The sequence below is a fragment of the Pipistrellus hanaki genome, assembly GCF_964339955.1.
Source record: "Pipistrellus hanaki genome assembly, chromosome: 2".
Lineage (NCBI taxonomy): Eukaryota > Metazoa > Chordata > Mammalia > Chiroptera > Vespertilionidae > Pipistrellus > Pipistrellus hanaki.
The window spans coordinates 59,158,542-59,182,286 of record NC_140504.1 but is presented as its reverse complement, the minus strand read 5'-3'; the positions used below and the strand labels follow the sequence as shown (position 1 = coordinate 59,182,286).

At 37.9% G+C, this 23,745-nt stretch overlaps 1 protein-coding gene across 2 annotated transcripts in view; it reads left to right on the top strand.

The window, feature by feature from the left end:
* Nucleotides 1–6,128: 6,128 nt before the first annotated feature.
* Nucleotides 6,129–23,745, top strand: part of GAP43 (growth associated protein 43) — a 100,325-nt gene continuing 82,708 nt past the window's right edge. Inside the window, exon 1 of one of the 2 annotated variants that reach the window (XM_084876149.1) lies at nt 6,129–6,480. In XM_084876149.1, the coding sequence (XP_084732275.1) occupies nt 6,451–6,480 (30 nt within the window). In that variant the 5' untranslated portion in view covers nt 6,129–6,450. The remainder of the gene's footprint in view (nt 6,481–23,745) is intronic. The other variant, XR_014794345.1, reaches the window with a different exon arrangement.

Genomic DNA, 23,745 nt, shown 5'->3' with positions numbered 1-23,745 from the left:
GAAACAATTGAGCATCTGGAAAATTAATGTTTGAAATTTAGTTTAGTCTTCCTCCCACCCTTTCTCCCTTCGTCTCTCTCTTTCTCCCACCCTCCTATTCTTCTTTAACAATTACTTGTTCAAGATTTAATGGCTCTAAACTCAATACTAAAAACTGGAAGAAAATTTCCCAAGAAGCTAATTCAACTTAAGCTCCAGAGCTCCTCACTCAGGAAATCACAGACTTGCTTGAGAGCTGGTGGCAATTTGAGTCTTACTTTGTGGGCTTCATGCTTTTCGTCTTCTCCTCCTTTACCAGCACCTGGTCCCCCCACCCCAGGATTTTCTTGTTCTGGGATGTTGGCTACTCAGAGATTCAGATGGCCTCCATGGTGTGCTGGAAGGATAAATTCTGAAAGGATGTGAGGCAAGTCTGAAAAGATAGATGGAGATTTAGAGGGTCCTAAAAACCATACAGGTTCTGGCTTCAGACCCTTGTCTGCCTGAGGGAAACAGGATGAATTCTGGCAATAAGACCATACTGAAATAAGGTCAGCCTAATTAATATGGTGACATCATACCACAGGTACAGCCATGTCTGCCTGAAAGACTTGGGCAGGCTCAGACAACTTCAGAGTCTTCTCTCTCACAATCTGATCTTGTGTTGCACCTGAACAGTTTGGCACTTCCATAAATGAACACTATCAAACCTTCCTCACAATACCAGGTTCCTTTTGGGGTCTCCTCACATCTGAATTTTGTAATCTCATTTTTCAAGTTTCCCAAGTTCAGTCTTCAAACCATTTTCGGTTGATCCCTTTTTCTCTCCTCCCTGAATATTCTCTGCGAGGTAAATGAGGCAGATGTGTAAATCATAAAATAGGTCATACATGAAACATGCTAGGCACTCAACAAGTGACAGTTTACATTCTCTTTCACCTTCTCTCCCTGATTTAGGCATTAGAATGATTTTCTGTTTTTCTCACTGAGCCCCTTTATATCTTTCTCTCTATTCCATACTATACAACATCACATAGGTATTCTCCAAAATATTTATCCTCACAAACCAATGTTTGACCCCCTATAGTAATTGCCTTGTGTTCCTCAAAAAGCTGAATCCAAGTCCTAATCTCCATAACCTGTATATGTGACCTTACTTGGGGAAAAGGGTCTTTACAAATACATGTAAATTATGGATCTGATCATCCTTGATTTAGAGTGGGCTCTAGATTCAATGACACGTGTTCTTATAAAAAGAGGGAAAGGCCATCTGAGAAGGAGGAAAATTGGAGTGATGCATCTACAAATGAAGGAAAGGCAAGGACTGCCCACAGTGACTAGAAGCTAAGGATAGAGGTATGGAATGGAGTCTCCCTCAGAGCCTCCAGAAGGAACTAATCCTGCCAACATTTTGAATTCAGACTTAGAGAAATATCAGAGAATAAATTTCTGTTGTTTTAAGTTTGTGGAAATTTCTTATGGCAGTCCTATGCCATGAATATCCTGACCCTTCAGATCCTTCTTAATCTGGGTGTGTAGCCTACCTTCCAAGGTTCTCCCATCTCTCCGTTACAATTTCCCCTCGTCTGCATATCAATAGTCCCTTGGTCATGCAGAGATCATTTGTGCTCCTTGCCTTTTCTAATGTGATGCCTTTCCCTCTAAAACTCATTGGGCTTTCTCCACCTGTTCAAATCCTAATCATGAAATGAAAACCTATCCTGGTCCACAGTGATTTCTTTCCTATTCTGAATTCTTATAACACAGATTTGACATCAAATCTTGTTTTGTGAAAACAGCATTTGTTTTGTTTTTCATATATGTGTGCACCTCCTTAAGGGTATGATGTTTTTGCAACAAAGAAACTGTTGAATAAATGAATAAAGCCAGAAAGTACTGATAAAAAATGCAGGCTTTGTGGACTGAATTGTGCCCCCCCACACTCCCCCAAAAAATCATATGTTGAAGCCCTAATCCAGTACCTCAGAATGTGACTGTATTTGGAGATAGGTCCTTTAAAGAGAGAATTAAGGTTAAATGAGGTCATATGGGTGGGCTTCAATATAAATGGACTAATGTCTTTTAATAAGGAAATTCCGACACAGAAAGACACCAGGGGTGCACAAGCACAGAGAGACCACCATATGAAAAGGTAGTGAGAGGGTGGCTGTAGGGCAAAGAGAGGGCTCTGGAATAGATCTTTCCCTTATTGACCTCAGAGGAAGCCAACCTTGAACTTGGTCTTCCAACCTCCAGAACTGTGAGAAAATAAGTGTCTGCTATTGAAGCCCCAGATCTGTGGTATTTTGTTATGACAGCCCTAGTACAATAATACAGCAGGTAAAAGGTGAAGACTAAAAGTTAAAAAAAAAATGAACTCCTGGAAGGGGGAACAAAAGGACAAAATCTATTTTCTACCTCAATTGATGACACGCTTCTTTCAAGTGCTAGGCATAAAATAGCACACTACCTGACAGAGCCTGTTGTCCAACTCAGTGACTTTTGGATTTATTATGGAAACGTCATTTTACTATGGAATTAAGAAAGATATGAGAATAGGACTAGGGCCTGGCCTTACCACTCTTCACCTTCTTTTAGAATGATGTTATTGTCTAACCTATAGTCAGGAAATTTCCTGATAGTTTCATGAGTTAATCTGCTAATCTAAAATTATATAAACCTAAGCATTTTCTGGGATTGGCTATATGGACTAGTGGGTTTATTGGTAGAGATCAAAACAATACTGGTTATTTTATTATTTATATATATATATATATATATATATATATATATATATATATATATATATATATATATATATATAGTCAAGGTCACATTAGTGTGTGCTTTTCTCTTCCTCATTCTTCTATCATCCCATAACTTCCATTACTGAAGTGGGGAGAGGTCATATTGGATTTTATTCAATATTGTTCAAATTAAATTTGGAATTCTTTGTTTGTTTGCTTGTTTGTTTTTTTAAATCCTCACCTTAGGATATTTTTTCATTGATTTTTTTTTTAGAGAGAGTGGAAAGGAGGGAGACACAGAGAGATAAACATCAATGTGAGAGAGACACATTGATAGGTTGCCTCCCTCATTTGCTAGGCCCAGAGATTAGGCCTGCAACTGAGGTATGTACTCTTGACCAGAATCAAACCCAGGACCCTTCAATCTATGGGCTGACACTTTATCCACTGAGCCAAATCAGCTAGAGCTGGAATATTGTTTTTTAAATCCTCACCGAGGATATGTTCTTAATTGATTCTAGAGAGAGACTAAGGGTAAGGAAGAGAGAGAGAGAGAGAGAGAGAGAGAGAGAGGCGAGAAAGAAACATTGATTGGTTGCCTCCTGCAACCTGGGTATGTATTTTAACTTGGAATTGAATCCAGGATCCTTTGGTGCACAGAACCACACTCGTACCAACTGAGCAACACTAGCCTGAATTTGAAATATTGAGTTCCCTTCTGGGAAGTAATTTTCAGAGGTTCATTGACAGAATGTAAAATGTCCAGAGTAAGGCATCCAAGATGGGCCAGGCTTTACATGCTGAGGCTTCTGAGAGTGCTTGAAATCGCTGATATTTGGTCAGAAATACATGGAGGACTTGCTACTGGATGATGCTGTCAGCTTGTTCCCCATGGCCCTTGAAGTAAGGACTGAGCCTAATAGGTGGACCTTTCAGAATGCTAATTTCATTTCAACTTAAGTATTTCCACTACGAAGTCTAATTCCTAAGGACCAGAAGTAAGGAGGTGTACAGAGCCATTGAGTAGCAATGCATTTTAGTAGCTAACAGGGTTTTGGAGTCATAGCTCTTATTATCTGTGGGGACCTAGTCTAGTTACTTTATTTACTTACCTTTAGAATTACAATCAAAATGGATTAATGATTGTAATGACCTCATTTACAGTATTAAATGAAATATTGCATATGAACTACTGAAAAAAACTGATGCCAAGAGTGGTGACTTAACATATGTCATCTTAAAATTCATCCAGGCCTAACTAGTTTTGAGTATTAGACTCTGTTTGACTTTATTATGTCCCTTAAGTTCCAAATTTTCTTCCAATAATTCAAAAGGAAAAGAATCTATAAATAGGAGGGCTGAGGGGATTGCATTGAAAGGGCAAGGAGTTGCCCTCTTTCTATGGCCTACTATGTGAGCTTACACTAGCTGCCTTATGCTGGACAACATAATGATTATATCTATGAGTCTGTTTAAATACCAGAAAAAGCAATTCTTCTCCCTTGTCCTCAGTTCTCACCTTCTCTGCGTCCTTCCTTTATCACTCTCTAACCCCTTAGCAGGCTAGGTAGGGTGATCCTAATCCATAAACAAAATGTCTCTGATGAAGACATTTCTTACATTATTTACCCTCTTCTATCACTTACACCCATAGAAAGCTGTTTTTGAAAGCTTGGCTCTGACTGGGCTCATTACAACATTAAAAAATATTAAACTCAGAACCTAACTTTATTATTTATTTATCTATTTATTTATTTTTAATCCTCACCCTATGATATATTTTTATTGACTGTTTTGTTTGAGAGAGAGTGACAGAGGAAGAGAGGGGGAGGGAGGGAGGGAGAGAGAGAGAGAGAGAGAGAGAGAGAGAGAGAGAGAGAGAGAGAGAGAGAGAGAGAACATCCACATGAGGAAAAACCATCAATTGGTTGCCTCTGGAACAACCCCTCCAACTGGGGATGGAATCTGAAACCTTTTGGTCTAAGGATTGAAGCTCCAAGTGAGCCACCCATCTGGCCAGGGCCGAATTCTATATTTTAATCATAACTTATGAAAGCTAAAAAGCAAATGGAGAGGAATGAAAGGACAAGTAAAGCTGCATCTGCAGCAGGTGAGGCTCAGGAAGACCTCTGGGGACAATTTATAAACATCAACCCCTGAGTATCTATCTCTCTGAGACAGTCCCTTCTGAGATGGGTGTACCTCGAATTTTATCAAAACACATCTTGCATATATTAAACTCAGTGATCCTGATAATATATATGATAATAACTGTCTGGTTAATGTCTATTAACTAGGCTCATGTCTAAGAGCTGAAGAATATGAGCTGTTTAATTGGGGATGCTTAGCATCACTAATGAACAACAAGAAATAGTATGAAAAGTTCTTTGAGATAGTTCCTTGGAAATTCACCAAAATTTCAGAAAAGTACAGTCTGTGAGGTAAATCTACTATGTATTAAGAATGGCTTCATTGTGCTTTGCATATATTTGTTATTTGTTTTTCACCAATAATAGGTTGGCATTATTATCCCTATTATAGAGATTAGAAAATTAGGTGCAGAGAGGTTCAGTAACAGTCCCAAAATTGCACAGTATTTTATATAGCTAAAAATTATATTATTTACACTTTTTAAAAATAAATATTTTTATTGATTTCAGAGAGAAAAGAAGTGGGAGAGAGAGATAGAAACATCAATGATGAGAATCATTGATAGGCTGCCTCCCACATGCCCCCCAGTGGGGATCAAGACCACAGCCCAGGCGTGAGCTCCTGACTTCAATTGAACAAGGGACCCTTTACTCCGCAGGCTAAACTACCCACTGAGCCAAACCAGCTAGGACAATATTAGTTATTTCTAAACTCAAGTGTCTAGACTGTTTAAAATGCAATATAGTTGTGGATTTTTTCAAGGATAGTGGAACATGTATGAGATATGTTTGTGCATATCTCAGCTTATATGTATGTACTAGTATTTATTTTAGGTTATACGAAAACTGAGTACAGTATATACACAATGTGTAATATTATTTTTTGAGGGAACTTAACCCTCACAATTATTAACTGCATAAATCCTAAATAGCAGATATGACGTGTTGTATAAGTCTGGGAAAAGAACAGAGTTAGCAAAGAAATACAAGCATTCCTCAAGCCCCTCTTCCATGTAAAACACATGCCATCCAATCTCCTGAACCGGCTGGAATATACTTCTCTGCCTCCACCCCACCCATCCTCTTAATGCAGGGAGAAAGTCGGTGGGTAATTGGGTCCAGATTGGAGATGTTTAAATATTCATGAGGCTGGCAGGGGACTGGGAGGGGGCGACTGTCTAGAATGGGGGTAGGGGCTGGGGAAGTGATTAGTCATTGAAAGCTAGAGAACAATTCTGAGAAAGAGATGGAGAGACAAGGAAGAAAAAGAAAGACAGAGTAGGTGGGGAGGGGAAGAGAGAGAAAAGAAAAGGAGAGGAGAGAGAGAAAGAAAGAGAGAGAGAGGAGAGAGAGAGAGGAGAGAGCATGTGCGATGAGCAATAGCTGTGGACCTTACAGTTGCTGCTAACTGCCCTGGTGTGTGTGAGGGAGAGAGAGGGAGGGAGGGAGAGAGAGCGCGCTAGCGCGAGAGAGCGAGTGAGCAAGCGAGCAGAAAAGAGGTGGAGAGGGGGGGAATAAGAAAGAGAGAGGAGGAAAGGAGAGAAGGCAGGAAGAAGGCAAGGGACGATACAACCATGCTGTGCTGTATGAGAAGAACCAAACAGGTAGAGCTAAAGATTTTTTACTTCTTGCTGTTGTGAAATTACTAGAGTACTGTATTTCCCTGTGAAGGCAGGAAAAATATTTTAACTGCTTCTGTTCTGGCCATGGTGCTCGCGTTTCCTTAGCCTCTGATAACTGATGGTTGCATCCCAGCTTTTATTCTATTCTCTCTCATGCTCTGGTTTGGGATTGCTGCTACTAATTTAGACAATGATGGGGGAAAATACGCCCATTTGGCTTAGAAATAAGATTTATTTATTTATTTATCTGGCTATTAAGTTAATGTTCAGCATTTCGGGTCTGGTTTTGCGGGTGTGGATGTAGACACGTATCTGGGAGAAATATGTAGGTTTTTACCTATCAGATGGGGAAGCCACCCTTTATATTATTTGCAAAAAGCCAGGTTGAAAGAATAATATTTAGTAACGAGTAGAGCTTGTTCTGTGGTACAATTTTCTCACATGTGCTGCTTAGTTCCTACATGCCTGAGCTTCAAATGGGCGCAGGTATTGATGGAAGAACATATGATGGCTTTATTTATTTATTTATTTATTTGTCAATGAATGAAACTGATTTGGGAGATGCTTTTTTAATTTTCTTTTTCTTTTTTCCATCTCTTTCAAAAAAAGAAATCTGAAGGCAAATGGGGCTGGGGAGAAACTGGCCGCATAAAAGGGGAAAATCCCCTTAGCGATTGTGCACCCACCAGCTGTCCGAGGAGAGGGTGGACCACGCCCCTAGGAGCTTCGAGCTCCGAGGGGATGGGGAAGACGAGCCCAGTATTACCTGTTGGAAATCAGGTCTCTCCTCCCCTTCCCTGGCATTTTTTCCAGGGGTTGTCAGTGGCCAGAGTCGGGTTAACATTCTGGATAATAAGCGTTTGGTGACTCATTTTCATCCGGAAGAGGGACACACACAAGATTAGCAAGAATCCGAGTCCCCGCCCTCCCTCCCCCACTGCCCAGGTTTTTCTTCCATTTCGAATTGCTCACTTATTTCTTGAAAGACATTTTAGAAACTTGATGGGAGTGAGGCTAGGGAGGGATGAAGAGCATGGCGTTCAGCAGGAACCGACGGCGCCCTGGCACTCGCCAAATGAAGCTTTCAAACATTTATTGGAACACGTTGGAGTGGTTTTGGCGAAGGTTACAGAGAAAAATGGGTGTGGGATCTGGGCGAGGGTGTGCCTGTGCGCGCGCCCGCCAGCCCGCGCGCGCGCCCGGGGGAAGCGGATGGCAGTCTTGGTTAAAGAAGCCTTTTGCAGATGGATTGCCTTAGGGGTGGAGTGCGAGAGATAGGAATTGGGCATTATTCCGGTGCAGGTATTGGATACTGGGCAATTTGTAATACATTCGCTGAATCCGAAGGGGGTGAAGGGGGAGGGGTGGAGAAGAAGCAGCCTGCCAGATTAGAACATTCAGCCAGCGCCCTGAAAGGAGGGGCGGGGAGGGGAGTGAGAATGAAGGAGAAGGAAGAGGAAGGGGACGGGAGACAGAAGCAGAATATCAGAGCAGTGGATGGAGAGGCATAGCATGCATGCATGCATGCATGCATAAATAAATAAATAAATAAAGTACCCGGCATCTGGGGTTTTGTGTGTGGTTTGGCGGTTTGTGCAGGGGGGCTTGGGGAAGAGCATGGGAATCTTACATGCCAGACTTCCCCAAACTGTTTGATGGTTCTAGAGACTGGTGCTTCTTTTCCAAATCAGGCTTCTCCTTGTGTTCATTCTGACATACATGCAGTAGATACAGGTGGCTGGGTTAGGCACACTGTCAAGGAAACACCCTGAGGTTGCCCCACTGGTGAGCTGGGGGAATAAAATTTAGGAAGGCGGAGACCAAAGGAAGCCAATGCTATTCCCTTACAAAAGCTTTAATTTGGCAAAGAAGATAGGCTGCTTTACAACTTTCTGCCACTCTCTGCAGACACACACAGGTATAGATACACCCTCCTTTGACAAAGGAAACCAAGCATGATTTTTAGAAAGAATTGAGGCTAATGGAATTCCCTTCTCCAAAAGGGGACAGTTGCCTTCCCTAGGGTTCTCTTTCAGTGACAACCCCAAGTGTCCCCTGGAGGTGCAAAGTAATGAAGCTGAAATTTTGTGTTTGGGAGTTGTAAAAATTTGCACTAAATGTCTATAGCATCTGCACACTTCATGTATGATAGTCATGCGTGTACTCTGTGTAGCTTCCACATGCCTGAATGCATGTTAGCATAATTTATATGCATGAGATAAAATAAAAGGTATAGAAATTGTCCTGATGTAAAAATGAGTGCTTCTCTGTGAAATTGCCCTGTTCCCCATTTACCACTGTTGTATATCATTCACATAAGTCAGTATGTAGGCTAGAATTAAATCAGACTGAAGGAAATGATGTATTCAGGGCGTGGGCTCCATACTACACTGACGGGCATTTATGTGTGAGTACTTGTCCAGCATGGCTTTCCTGCTTGTGGGTGTAATGATCCTGTATCACTCATGGCAGAATCGGATTGTGTTTATCTTCCTCCTGGCATCTAGTCGTCCTAGTCCTTAGCAGGGAATAAAACAAGGGCAAAAATCTGCAAAGGTCTAAACTCTGCCACACCCATAAAACCCAGCAGAAACGTGGGAGGGGGCTGGAGAGATTGCACTTCCTTCCTCTTCCACTGGAGCAGCATAAAAAGCAGCCTTGGATTTCTGAGCTGTAATACATTGCCAATGGGTGAGACGAAAGCGTAAATTATCTTTATTGGCCATTAATTACCCACCACTATAGATGATTAAAGCAAGAAGAAGAGCATGGCAGTGGCATGAGGATAAGACGATGATAAAGAAGTGGGCAAAGGAGGAATAAAAGGAAAGAATTCTTGAGGTTTTATTGGTTTATGATTTTCAAATACCTTGGGGTTAACTTGAAACAGCTTAATTGCAATGCATATTGCAGATGATGAAAAAACTTGCAAGATAGGATCTGAGTCCACAAGCAAGAAAATTGTGAGGTGTTTCCTTTGTTTAAAACTAAGGACTCTAATTGAAGTGTAAAGAATACCAGTGCAAGCAAGTAGCCCCTTCAGCCCCACCAACATCTGCCTTTTCCCTCATACAACAGATAGTCCTTAGAGTGTGTGATCTGTAGTTGCGAATTCCAACCTCATCTTTCCCTTGCAGGATTGGAAAGGTGTGGAAGGATGCCGCCTTGCTACCTAGTGCAGAAGATTCCTCCCAGTTACAAATTAGATCCCTTCTAGTTATAAATTGGATTTCTCCTAAATCTCGCCGAGCCACGCCCAGTGTCACCCAGAGACTAAGTGAATTAATTAAGTAGAGACAGTCTACTTAGTATAATTGAAGCTGTTCACTTTTTAAAATGCTGAGTTCTGCCACACATTTCCTAATATAAACAGAAAAAGAAATCATTTAAAGGGATTTCTTTTTCTGTCAAATTATCTGAACTTGCAGAGAACCTTAGAAATTCAATGTGTTGATATCTGGTGGATCTAATTCCTTTTTAACCGATACACAATGAGCTCCGCTCTCTCATGCTGACAGTCTGTAATTCTGGCCCCTCCCTCCCCATCCATGCTGAGACAACTGGGATAAGAATATGCAGGGTTAATATTTTCTCTTGCTGAGCTGGCAGAACTATAGAAACCTCCTTTCATGTTTTATGCTAAAGGGCAGTGCTCCTATTCACTGAGAGAAAGAATGGCAAGGGATCTCTTTTGCCTAGTTCCTAATGAAATTGTCAGTGATATGCCTGGGGCTGATGATTCTGCATACTTCAGTTTCACCAGGTCCCATAAGAAAGGGGGAGGAGGCCTTTCAGCCAAGAGTAGAACATGTGTACTTACCAAATATTTTCCTTGTTCATACTGACAAAGTAAGAGGAACCTCAAATCACTAATATTAAAGGAACATTTCAAAGGATGCACATGCCCAGGTCATCTCAAGAGAACATATAGCATTGACTTCCCTATTAGCTGTCATACAGACTTTCAGGCAACCAAGCATGTCTGTTGTCAATCAAAGAAATGATTGTGGGCAGGGATTCTCTCTTCTGAATTTCAGAAGTGTGGTCTGGTTGCCTTGTTGCACTGAAGTCTTCATAACATTCTCTGAGGTATTGGGAAGAGCACTGGGTAGAGTCCTTAGTCTATGCAATATACTGATTCTATGATCTTGAATGAATCACATAATCTTGGGTTTTGGTTTTTTCCTGTAAGATGGAGACAAAAAAACAAACAAACAAAACAAAAAACCCCCACAAAAAACAAATCCAAAGCAAGCAAGCAAAAATCCACTCTGCTTGCCTTAAAGGGCTTCTGTAGCATTACACAAAATTAATGTGAAAACAATGATCAATATAAATGTAAACAAAAATTTCTGTCCAAGTTTTACAATGTGGACCTTGGTTTAAAACCACCAATTTTTCAAGATTGTCCAGTGCCTACTATGCTGCTTTTTTTCTGTTCAGAAGTTGGTTCTGGTCACAGTTCATTTTTCTGCTTGCACTCTTGTTCCTCCTATTTTTTTCTCCAGAATCTCATTCCATCATGTCCTACTCTCTGTTAAGATTTTATCTTGTACTATATTAACTCCTTTCCCCATAGCCTATGACTATCCTTGTGTTTCTTTTCTCTTAAAGGACTATTTCCTGACTTTCCTGTCCCATCTCTATAGTGTTCTGTCTCACCCACCTGTTAGAACAAAGTTCCTAAAAGGTCTCCTCATACTCACTTTCTCCTCTTCATCACTCCCCATTCACGATTCCATCTACTTTCGTAAGGTTTCTGTTCCCATAATCCCATTGAAACGAAGACACCACATCCACTAACTTCAGTTTATGTCTTATTTGCTATCTCTTTGACATTTTGTATTGTTGGTTATCCTTCTTCCTGAAACTCTCTTCTCATTTGACCCACATGATAACTCTCCTCATTCTCCTCCCTCTCAGATAGGTCCATCTCAGTATGCTTTGCTGTCTTTGTTCATTCTCTTCTCCCCTAAATATAGATTATCTCCAGGTTCATGATCCTGATCCATTTCTCTTCTCACTTTACACACCAATTCTAGGTGATCTCCTTCATGCCCGAATTTTAACCACCTGTGTGAATTCAAATCTGTATACTGGATATCTCTCCTAAGCTCCTGATCCATTAGGTATCTCTATGTAAATATTTAAGAGATAACCACATTGTTATGTACAAAACCATACTCAGTCTTCCACTTGGCCTTCCTCCAAATGCCCACTGCTAGCCAGCTTCCAAGCTCTAGGAACCAGGAGTAATCCTGAACATAGTTCTTTTTCTTTTTTTAATTCCCACATTCAGCTACTAAATCCTTAGATTCTTGTTAATAAAATTTTGTATCCATCCTCTACTTTTCAATTTCACTACAAATATCCTGGTTCAGATTTTCATTACCTTTTCTAGACAAAGGCAATCGCTTCTCACATAGACTCCTCACCTCCATCTTACTCTCCTTCAATTCTCCTTACACATAACACTGTACTTACCTTTACCCAACACAAATCTGGTCATCTGATATTCCTCCTTAAAATCCTCTAATGTCCCTCCTTAACTGGAAGCAAAAATACAAACTTCTCAGCGTGAATGACGTGATCCAGATTTGCCTGCCTTACCAACGATATCTTTAAACACCCTATTCTCCCATCTCATGATTCAACAGTTTTCAGGCCTTGATGTCTTTGTTCATACTGTACTCTTTGCTCACATTACACTCCTTCTCAACTTAGAAAATTCACATTTTCCCTCTAAGAATGGCTCTTGGAAGCCAGTCTTGACCATCCTGTTGAGTTTCTTCCTGCCTTTTTGTGACTATGTTATCTATAATAATAAGAGTATAATATGCAAATTGACCAAACAACAGAATAGCAGAATGACCATGCAGACAACCTTCCGGACGACCACACTATAACATGCATTGTGCCAGGCCAGCCAAGGTGAGTGCGATGTAATCAGCCAGCAACCAATCGCCCCACAATTGCCCCACAGAGGGAGGCTCAGGCCAGCCAAGTGATTGTACCCCATGCCTGTTACCTGCAGAAGGAGGTGACTGGTGGCAGGGGGGGGTGGGGGGCAACACAGCATAGATGGAAAGCAGTGGCAGTGGTGGGGGCATGCCAGTTGGCAGCAGCCAGAGGAAGGAAAGCCCTGATAGAGCCTGATTACTAGCCAGGTTTAGAGAACCTACTCGAGAGGTCCCATATTTCGAGAGGGCGCAGGCACGAATTTTGTGCACTGAGCCTCTAGTATTTTAAATCACTATTAGGTCACTTATGGCACCATATACCATTTTTATCTTTCTTTCTTTCTTTCTTTCTTTCTTTCTTTCTTTCTTTCTTTCTTTCTTTCTTTCTTTCTTTCCTTTCTTTCTTATCTTTTCTTTCTTTCTTTCTTTCTTTCTTTCTTTCTTTCTTTCTTTCTTTCTTTCTTTCTTTCTTCACATTGGTGTCCATACTATGAGCTATTTAAGGGGAATAGTGTAATGTTAGTTTTTTGTTGTTGTTGTTTTTCTATCTCTGGTGCCTACTACAAGACTTGCCAAATATAATAATTGGATTCAACTGTAGGTGATCTGTTTGCTGAATGAATATGGAACCAGGTTTATAGACTTTTCATAAGTTGTGGCACATATAAATGTATGAAATCACTACTTAGTATTTTTTTGTAATTCATTGATATCAAATTTTGAAGTGGAGCTGATATTATTGATTCTTGATATTGACCAGTATGATGATAACTATCATTTTTTAATGAAAGCAAGCATAAGATGAGCCTATTAATACCATGTTTCTCCAAATTACCATAACTGGTACTATCTGAAAGCCTCCCATTGATGTCCACCAACCAGCATATAGTCCTGACCTCTGAGATTAACAGATTACCAAGAAAGACACATGATTTACTATAGTCTTGAAACTTTTCATGCTCTTCCTTTTTGCCCCAAGTACTTATGTAATTGCTTTGTTCCACAACTTTTCCAAATAAACTTTGACTCAATCTTTTGTTACTCTTAGTTGACCTATTTCATTGATCAGATAAAGTTCAAAATATATTGATCTGTATTCAGGGAACTGTGTTTAGAGTTAATTTTATTCTTTTGAATTTCTTTCCTTTTCACTGAAATATCTACATAATAATATTCCTCAAAGAGAAACCTTTCATGGGAGTAAAGGAGGATTGAATGGTAAGTGGTTCTTATGTCATGTTAAAGGAGGGAGAACCATATCAACTTTATCTTCCTTAGGTTTGAATAGACTGAAGCTATTTAGATTCTGAAGTAGGCATATTGTGGCCAATCTGAGGCAAACTGCAACCACAACTTTCCATAGAAATACTTTCTGCAAGACTCTAGGAGGTATATTTTTGTTTGACTGAATTGTCATGGCCTTGAGAAGAGAGTAAGACAAATGATTTATAGGTAAAATTTGTCTTCAACTGCTAAAGTTGAGTAGTATCTTCACACTCTTATTCTTTATCTGGGCCATTGCTCTCAATCTTTTTCTATCTTTTTCTTGGAGTTTTTATTTTTATTTTTTTCCTCCTCCTCTCAGGACCAAGTATAGTTTTCTTTATTGATGACTAATGTTTAATGGGTAAGGCTATGAAAAGAAAAACTTTCCAAAAAAGTGTGTCCCTTCCAACATTCCAAATGGGTATTTTTAGACAAAATAGGCATCTTAAGTCTGGCACATATTAACTTCCCAACAAAAAATATTTACTGAAGAAATAAAAGTAGGCAGGAAAAGTTTATCATGATGGACCATTATGGGAGATGTTTGGGTCAGCAGACTATTCTCATGTACCTATTCAGAGATGACTTTGTGAAAATGTACATTCAACTCTATCAGTCCTTCTCACAGGTAGTTGTGGTCAAATTTACACTTCCCTCTCCTGTCTGCTTTGATGAAAGTAGTACACTTGCTGTGAGTTTACATTGTAGTATGGGAGTCTGACCCTCCAGATTTCCTATCCTCAATTACTTACAGATCTTATTTTCTTAAATGTTGTTTGTTTAATGTCCTGTTTCATGTCTTTGTAGTGGAATAATCCCTTTCCCTGGGTTCTAGACCTGGCTATGACAATTGCTTGTCGTGTGACCTCGGGTAAGTAACTTAAACTTTCTGAGCCTTAGTTTACTCATCTATGTAGTAGACACATAAAAAAAACACTCCAATCCTAACTTTTCTTTTCTACTAGACTGGTTTGAGGTTCAAATTAAGTTATAAAAATAAGTGTTTTATAAGCAATATATTTTTCAAATATAGAATATCATTATTGAGGAATTCCACATATTGAAACCTAAAGTATTCATGTTTCCTTGCAAAGTAGTACCCTTACTTATGTATGGAATATATTAGTAGATCAATTATTGATAATATATATATATATATATATATATATATATATATATATATCTTCCATTCTCACTCCTCTCCTATTCACTACAGAGTAAATATTAGCCAGATGGATGGGAGACCTCAAGGTTCAGTCCAAATTAGAAAAATTCAATGTATTTATTTTAATGTTTTCTGTTTTAGTATTTCTTTTCACATCTATACTTCTCTTCTCCATTTGCTAAATTGGCTGCTTCTCCACCTCATTTCTAAATTGGGTTCTCAGCACTAATATTACCAGGCATGCTGTGCTCACATCCATCACACGAGTGCCCAATCAGGCAGAAGAGTAAAGAAGGAGTGTGGGACTGGGTAGGAGACTGAAAATGGGATGAATTCTGGTTGAGGGAAATTCAAAGATTATCACCTGAACACCATTTTTATACAACTTTAGGACTCCTCAGTGTATCAGGAATTAATCTTGATCGGAAGTGATATACAATCCTGAACCTTTTCCACCTCAACTCTAAATGCCATAAGTAACTTTTGAAGCTCTCAGGATCTCTACAAAGACATTTCAGTTCTGTATTCCTGGTTGATTGGGTTAAGTGACCAATTTAATAATACAAACTTTATCAAATTTTCATATAAGCAATGGAGTTTTAGCAAACTAAGTAATCTTATTTCTTATATATGGATAATATTAAAAATATTTTAAGTATAATAATTGGATCAAGATTGTCTAAGGGATTTTGTTTTTCCTAGAAACCAAAAGTTTAAAATAGTATAATTAATAACATGCATATTTTGAAAAATATTTTTATATAGGGAGCTTATATTTAATTTAACAGAAATATACGTTACCTAGAAATTTGGAAATAAACTAGTGTCTAGAGGGAAATAGTTATTTTTTTTTATTATGTCTGTGGTTGGCTAATGGTATCCCTTTTAATCCTTCACTCTAGCCATCTGTCTCTGTCTCTTACTCTCTCTGTTTCTCATGCCATTTCTCTGTGTCTCATCTCTACACACACTCATGTATGCTTCTATTGTTTGTCTTTAATGGAATACAAGTAACAGAAACAAACTTTAATTGTATATATAAAGCATCTCCTGAGAGAAAACTAGATATCTCAGAAATTAGAAAGTTGAATAGCCAAATTTAGGAGAACCAGAGTAGAACTGGAGACCTCAACAACAGGAATTTCTTTCTGAACCCATGCCTTTAAAGGACTCTGTTATTATTAACTCTAGCTTTTCTGCTTCTTCATTTAAATTCTTCAAAATTCTAAATGTAGAGGGAGAGAGAGAGAATGAATGAGCAAAATAATAAAAATGAATGAATCTGATTGGTCCTTTTTTTTTTTTTTTTGGTCAGCTAGTTTACCAATGGACCAACCATCTCTGTCTAGAGAGGAAGGGCCAGGTCACATAGTTTAGACAAAATTTCTGAAAGGCTATACCCAATCTAGTGAGAGAATAATCTGGGTGAGAAAGTTTCTCCTGAATATACATTTATATATCCATAATAGGGTAGCTACCCAGATCAGGATGGACTTGCCTCAAATGTGGTGGACTACTAAATTTTCCCTTTGGTCATTTTCATTTTGGCTTGTATTGAATATTATAATTGGTAGGGTTCTCTGAAAAGAAGTAGTACCCACACAGATTGCTGATCTCATGGGCTTTTATACCTAAAAAAGCAAGGTTAGGGAAAATATCCACATCTGGAATTGACAGGTACATATTTTTCACTCTCTTTCAGAAGCTGAACTCTGGCAGGTAGGCAGGTACCACCTGTCTGTCTAAGAGGAATATTAGCTACCAAATATTCTTGCTAATTTGGCACAGTAGAGCTTTCCTCTCTTTTCTTTTTCAGTGTGTAGGGTTTGTTTCTGTGAAAGGATTGGGCAATAATAAGTGTAAAAATCTCCCGTAGATTTATATAAAAGAAATGCTACTCTTTGATATTAGTCATCTCATTTTGAATGTCATTGAATTAAGTCCACCATTAGTCAGGATATTTATCTATTTTCAGCAAATTAGCACTTTCTAAAATATTGAGCTGTTGTCTCTATATCCATCAGTTTGCTCTACAAGTAGAATTTTGTAATTAGCCTTTCATCCATTACTTGTAATCCCAGTTCCAATAATTATTCAAAAATGTTATTTAAAAAATGTTTTGAAAGACCTGAATATTTCCCATTATAAATATATAAAGGAGTTAGATGAGGCGAAGAATAAAAAATAAACAAAACTATCTCCAAAGGTTAAGCAAACTCTATAACTGCCTGCTTTTCTAAATGACTTCAGAATCTCTTAGCACAACTAGACTAGGAACTAGCCTGGACTAGGAACTGTTAGAATGCAAATTCTCTTTCCCCTCCTACTTGCTTTAATTCTAAACCAATTTACCTGCTTGACATGTAAACTGAGAAGTAAAATTAATCATCAGATTAACAGTTATTCCAAAAGATTCATTTCACAGTTATACTCAAACTCTAGTAGAGGCAACTGTCTCTATTATTTGCCATAATAATAATAATAATAATAATAATAATAATAAAATATTAAAAAATCAAGGTAGAATTTCTTTAAAGGGAAAATTCTCAGTTTCTAAATAATAAAATATTAAAAAATCAAGGTAGAATTTCTTTAAAGGGAAAATTCTCAGTTTCTAAATAATTAATTTGCAATTAGATTTCTAAGTACATGTTGTATTGAAGGTAATCCACTTTAGTTCTCTACTCTCTTCAGGGTTCTAATGGGAGAAGAGAAAGAAGCATTGAGTATATTGGGAATGGACATTGAATTTCAAAATTCTTTCTCTTTAAATCAATGAAAAAAATGAATTTTATTTGAGTGATGTAAGGGAATAGTTGAGACTTTACAAGTGATCCATCATAAACTTCTCTCACTTTATCTTCAAAGACCCAGGTATTTGGAGGGTTTTATTCCTATTTTATTAGATTAATCTTTCTTAACATTTCTGAGATGGTCAAAAGGAAGGATAATGGTATTATCTCATTTAAAAAATATTGGCCTTTTCTTTAGTCAAATCATATTTGAGAGTTTGGTTTACTCAAATATTTTGTTTTTCTGAAGTGTAAGATCTTTAGAATCTTGCCCTTGCCCTCTAGCAATTGTTTACTCTAGTGAAAGAGAAGATTATTCTGTTTTCTCTACCACCTATGAAAAATACTCTGGAGAAATCAGGTTGGTATTTAGTATTCATTTGAACATCAGTTGTGCTAATCTAAATTCAGTGTTTTCTATGTCTTTGACTACCTTTCATTGGAAGACACAAGGTAATAATTTTGGATAACTCAACTATATTTGTACTTCATACTGATGGACAGTTAACTGAAGAGCTTTATAGAAAACATCAACAAAACCTAGTTTTTTGCATATTCTTTTTTCCATCTTCAACTTCATACTTGACATCTTTGGGGTAAAGCCAGTATAAAGGAGGAAATGAAGATTATAATTGAAAAAGGAGGAAGAGTTATAAAATAGAATTACTCAATTTGGAATTGGGCCATAACCCTCTAGTGAAAATTGTTTTGGGGAATATTAATCTTATCAGTTACTAAATTCTATTCTCAATGTTAGACTTCACTTCTAAACATCTGAAAGGTATGATAATTCCAAGAACAAGAATATTCAGGGAAGAATCCAACAAATTTGGGAGACTAATGTAATAAATTATACTTAAGCATACTTAGGACCAGTTTTTATCCTCACTTAAGTGGGAAAAATCTAGTGATTCTTGGTTAAAAAAACAATGCCAATTTTGTCATCATAGGAATTGTTCTATTTTATGTTAGACTATATTTCAGTGATTAAGGGTTTTCCTTTAGACTGCTACAATTCTCCTATATTATCATTCTAGAATCATGGAAATTGATAGTCTCATACACCAAAGTTTACTTTATTAAGTATATCTTATCAAAATTGTTACTTTTACCGAACTTGGGTATATTGTAAAAATCCATCCATAAAGAACCAAGCTATAAGAACCATAGGAAAACCAACAGAAAAATTTACTTCTCCATAATTTAAGATTTACAGATATCAAAAATATCATTTTTCCTTCTTTTCTTTGATGTCACCTCAGGAAGTGTCATGTTAAACTAATTATTTTCTTCCTAGATGAAATGAACTATTTTCCCCCTAGATTAGACCTCTGAGTCCCATACTTTTGACACTATATTTTTTTTCAGATACTAACAATTTCCATTTACCAGCTCATTACTTAGAATAACTGATTACTCTTCCTTCCTATATGAAATCCATGCATGCTCTTATCAATCACTAAATTCTATTTGCAATGTCATTCACATCCATCCTTTCCTTCTTCTAACAGCCTTTCTCAATGAGCATCCTAGAAGAGAACCAACCCCTAACATCTTAAGGCACTAAAGCCCATGAATTAACCTCTTTCCTCTGCATCTAGACCAGACTGGTACTACCTACATGTCATTCTTGTGAAAATGAAGAAAAAGGTCACTCAAATCTTTGCTGTTGTTGTCAGATGAAAAACCACAGGTGAAAAAGACTGGATAGCCATCAAAATTCCCTGCTTTAGGCATCACCTTTACACACTGGCTGTTGGTTAATCTTACATTGCACTCCCCTTCTCCTCAAAATTGCAATTGCTTTTCCGTGTTTATAGGTTTAATTGTATTTATTTATGATTGTTCTCCCTGGCTTCTTTGAATCTGATACCAATTTCTTATTCTTGTCTTACCTCCTACTGGTTCTGCCATTGACTAGGCTTATAAATTTAAACAAATTTAATCACTCTGGCTTGTCATCCTATATAGGCAAAACATTGAACTGAGTTTTTTCTAAGGCTTTCCAACTTATAAAATAACATGTTCTTTAGCAAAGTTCCTCTACTCTGGTATTCTATCCCAGATAGTCTTACCATAAATTTAAGAATTAGTTTCCTTGTATTTTTCTTCATTGTTGTTTCCACTACTCAGAAAGTCTCCTTTCTGCCTCACTCAATCTTATCCAACCCGAGGCCTGAATAAAGAGTTGTCTCCTTTGTGAATGCTTTCCTGACTACCATATTTCTCTTATTTCTTCTGTAACATATATTACCTGTTCAGTTTCTTTTGCATTCACTAAGCAAAGCTTTACTTGATTATCCTTTTTATTTGTATGTACCTAATTTCCCCCCAACTAGTTTGCAAACCCTTTGATGGTAAGGTATTGAGTTCAGTGCCTGACTCAAGAAACCTATGTTGATTGTTATCTACCCTGAGATAGCTCTGCATTAGACTCTGTTGGGGTATACGAGACAAAAAGAAGGCTCTGTAAACTCTCAGGAAGACAAGAAAAGTAATGATATTTCTGGGGCATCTGAAACCATGACACATGCCTCCTTTCCTGAATTTCTTTACTTTCCTGGCATACATAAACATCTATTTTTGCTGGTTTTTCTCTCCTATATCTTTGGTTGCACATTGTTTTTGCCTGTTTATTTTTTCTTCTGAGCTCCTTTTTCTTTACCAATCTCTGAAAAGTTGTGTCCCAGGCTTTTCTCCTTATTTTTGTATGTTTTTACTCAACATAAGTTCCATGGATAATCTAATCTATGTTCTCAGATGGACTATGGTTCTCAAATTCACTAGGCTTCATAATTACTGGGATCTAAAACTTTATATATAACTGTCTACTGGAAATCCTTTTTTTTTTTGATGACCGTCTAGACCTTCAACCTCAACATATCTTAAAAATAAATATCATCTCTTGTTCCCAAATCTAGTCCCCTTTCTCATTCAGTCATCTAAATGGAAATGGAACTTTGATTCATTCCACGGTATTTTCCTTTTATCATTTGACTAGAGGCCTGGTGCATGGATTAGTGCACCAGTGGGATCCCTCGGCATTACCTGCAGGGATTGGGCCTAAACCAAGGCTCCAACATCTCCTCAGAGGTCCCAAATTGCAAGAGGGCAGTTCTTGGGTGACGTTGCACCGTGGAATTGAGCTCCTTCCTCTCTGATTCTGGGTATGTCACTTGAGAACTTCAGCTGCCAAATCACCTCAGCTTGGCATGCCAAATCACCTCAGCTTGGCAGCTCCTGTGTGGAGCCCCCTGGTGGCCAGGGTGCTATCATTTGGATGGTCAAATGGTAAGACAGTTGCTTTGGCTTTTATATATATAGATTCTACTTTTTCTAGTTTCTATAAGTAAAAACAACAAAAAATATTATTCTTTATTTTCCCTCACTACCTCAATTATGTCTTCATCTGATCACTTTCCTCCATTTCCACTGTCATCTCTAACTCAGTTGTCTCTCATGAAGACTAATGCAATAGCCTTCCCTTCTAATCTGCCTTCTTTTACCCTCTTTCCTTAAGTTAATCTCCCCTCAGTATTCAAAATGTTTTTTTTAAATGTCTGTCAAATCATGTATCTTCCCCACTTAAAAACTTTAAATAGCTCTCACTTCACTTAGAATCAAAACCAAACTCATTAAAGCATGGCCTGTAAAATCCTACATGATTCAAGCCTGGTTCTTTGTTGGGCTTCTTATAACAATACCCATCTTGATCAGCAAGTCTGATGACCTCCTTTCAGTTTTTAAAACATACCACACACATTCCTTCTTCAAATATTTTGCATGTGTTATTTCCTCTACCCAGAATGCTCTTTCCTGGTGCTTTGAGAGGCCTTCTGTGACAAATCCATCTGTGTGATGTCCAAATCACTAATACTTCATCTCATTGCTTTTATTTTCTTTTAGAATTGCTCTCAATCTGACTTTTTTAAAAATAATGTTTACTTGTTAATTTTCTGGTTCCTGTCTATCTCTTAAAACTTCGGAATCCACCCACTTCACATCACACACACCATTGAAATTGTATAATTTCATGGAATAACCCATATTTTTTCCTCTTTCCTCCCTTTTCAACCACTGTTTCTTTTGTCTGGGATGTCCTCCTTTCTCTCATTTTCTAAGTAACACATTTCCAATTTATTTCCACAATGTGGCTGAAGTTGTTCTCCTCTTTATGGAGGAGATTCCCTGATCCTCCAGTCAGATACGATCATCCTCTCCTTTGTGGCTTCCTTATCTAGTACATGCCTCTACTACAACATTCAGCAGACTGCATTATAAGTATTCATTTACACATCTGTCTGTTTTGCTCTACTAGGAGCTTCGCTAGGAAAGAAAATCATGTTTCATTTATTGCTTATGTATAGCTCTAGTTCAATGCCTTGCACATAATAGGATCCAATTAAATAGGAGTTGAGTAAACAGAGCCTGAACAAATGAACAAATATCAGTGTCTGCTGAATAGTATGTGATGGCAAAATTTGTGCAAAGCTTCTAAATTCCCACTGATCAATTATGAAACCTGCCCACACTCTGGCACAGTTTATAATTGGGCACCTAATAGATATCTCACACAGAGCTAAGGCCACACATACTTGGTTTTCACCCAAGTGTTGCCAGCTGGTTATTTCAAAAAATAACAGTCACCATTTTATAGAAAGATACTTTAATAGGAACCAAAACATAGCCATATTGAACACAAATAACTTTTTATGATCTGGGCTAAGAATGAGTAGCAGTTTAAAATATATAGCTATAATTTTCTTAAACCATTAATTTGCCTCCTAAGCCTGGTGCTAAACATTTAGCCCTTTCCTAACATCTAAAGCTGTGTCTTCTGTTGCTGATCCCACAGGAATAATGGTGAGGCGTCATATCCTACCTCTTTGTCAATGATATGACTTGTAGCTTCATGTACACACATTCTCTCTCCTTTCACTCTCTTTAATTTCTAGTTAGAAAATTTATACACTATGATGTTTAATTGTTGTTGTTTTTCCTGATCCCAGTATGCATGCTATGAAAGCATCCATCTGTCTGATGTTGTTGTACTTATTCCCAAATAATAAACAAAACAAACAAACAAAAGATACTAGTAGATTTCTCTACAAGGGAATGAAGAAACAATTGGCCAGGGAATCATTAACTTAACACTTAACTTACACACAAAACGATGACACCTTCTGAGTAGTGTTGCTGAGAAGGTATGGGGCTCCCCCTTGCAATTCTGAAGAGGAAGAAATATTTTTCAAAGTAGTCTATTTCCTTTTTTAAGAATATATATGAGAATCAAGAAGGGAAGAGAATTATTTATGGTCATTAAGTAGCTAAATCTTTTTTTAATTTAAGCTAAACAACATAGAGATTAAATATGCTCTTTTTAAAAAAATATATTTTATTGATATTTTACAGAGAGGAAGGGAGAGAGACAGAGAGTCAGAAACGTCGATGAGAGAGAATCATGGACCAGCTGCCTCCTGCACACCTCCCACTGGGGATGTGCCCGCAACCAATGTACATGCCCTTGACCGGAATCGAACCTGGGACCTTTCAGTCCGCAGACCGACGATCTATCCACTGAGCCAAATCGGTTTCGGCAATATGCTCTTTTTTGTTTGTTTGTATGGGAAACTCACACAAACACTTCTCTAGATTTATTTCTTCAGGAAATAGTAGTCTAAGTTTCAAACTGCTAACTTGCAAAGTAAATTTTGGGAACATGTTTCATTTATAGGCAGGGGTAATGTTTGCTCTAAAATCAAATTTGGGAAGCACCTAAAGAATATAATTTTCCTGTTTCGGGAATAGATGAGCCATAAGGAAGGCAAGATAAAGCAGACTTCAGCTGGGAAAAAAATGAGTCACTTTTCTCAGTTATACATTTTTCATTTCAGTAATGTGAGAGGTGGAAAAGATGCATGAGTAGTTTGGGTTGCTGAGAAGCAAGTATTCAACATTGGAGAGGTAGGTTTGGTGACATAGAGTGGAACTTTGAAAGGCCCACCAGATATGGCTGTAACCTTTGGTATCATTTCTAGAAAAGAATTCATTTTTCTTTCCACTG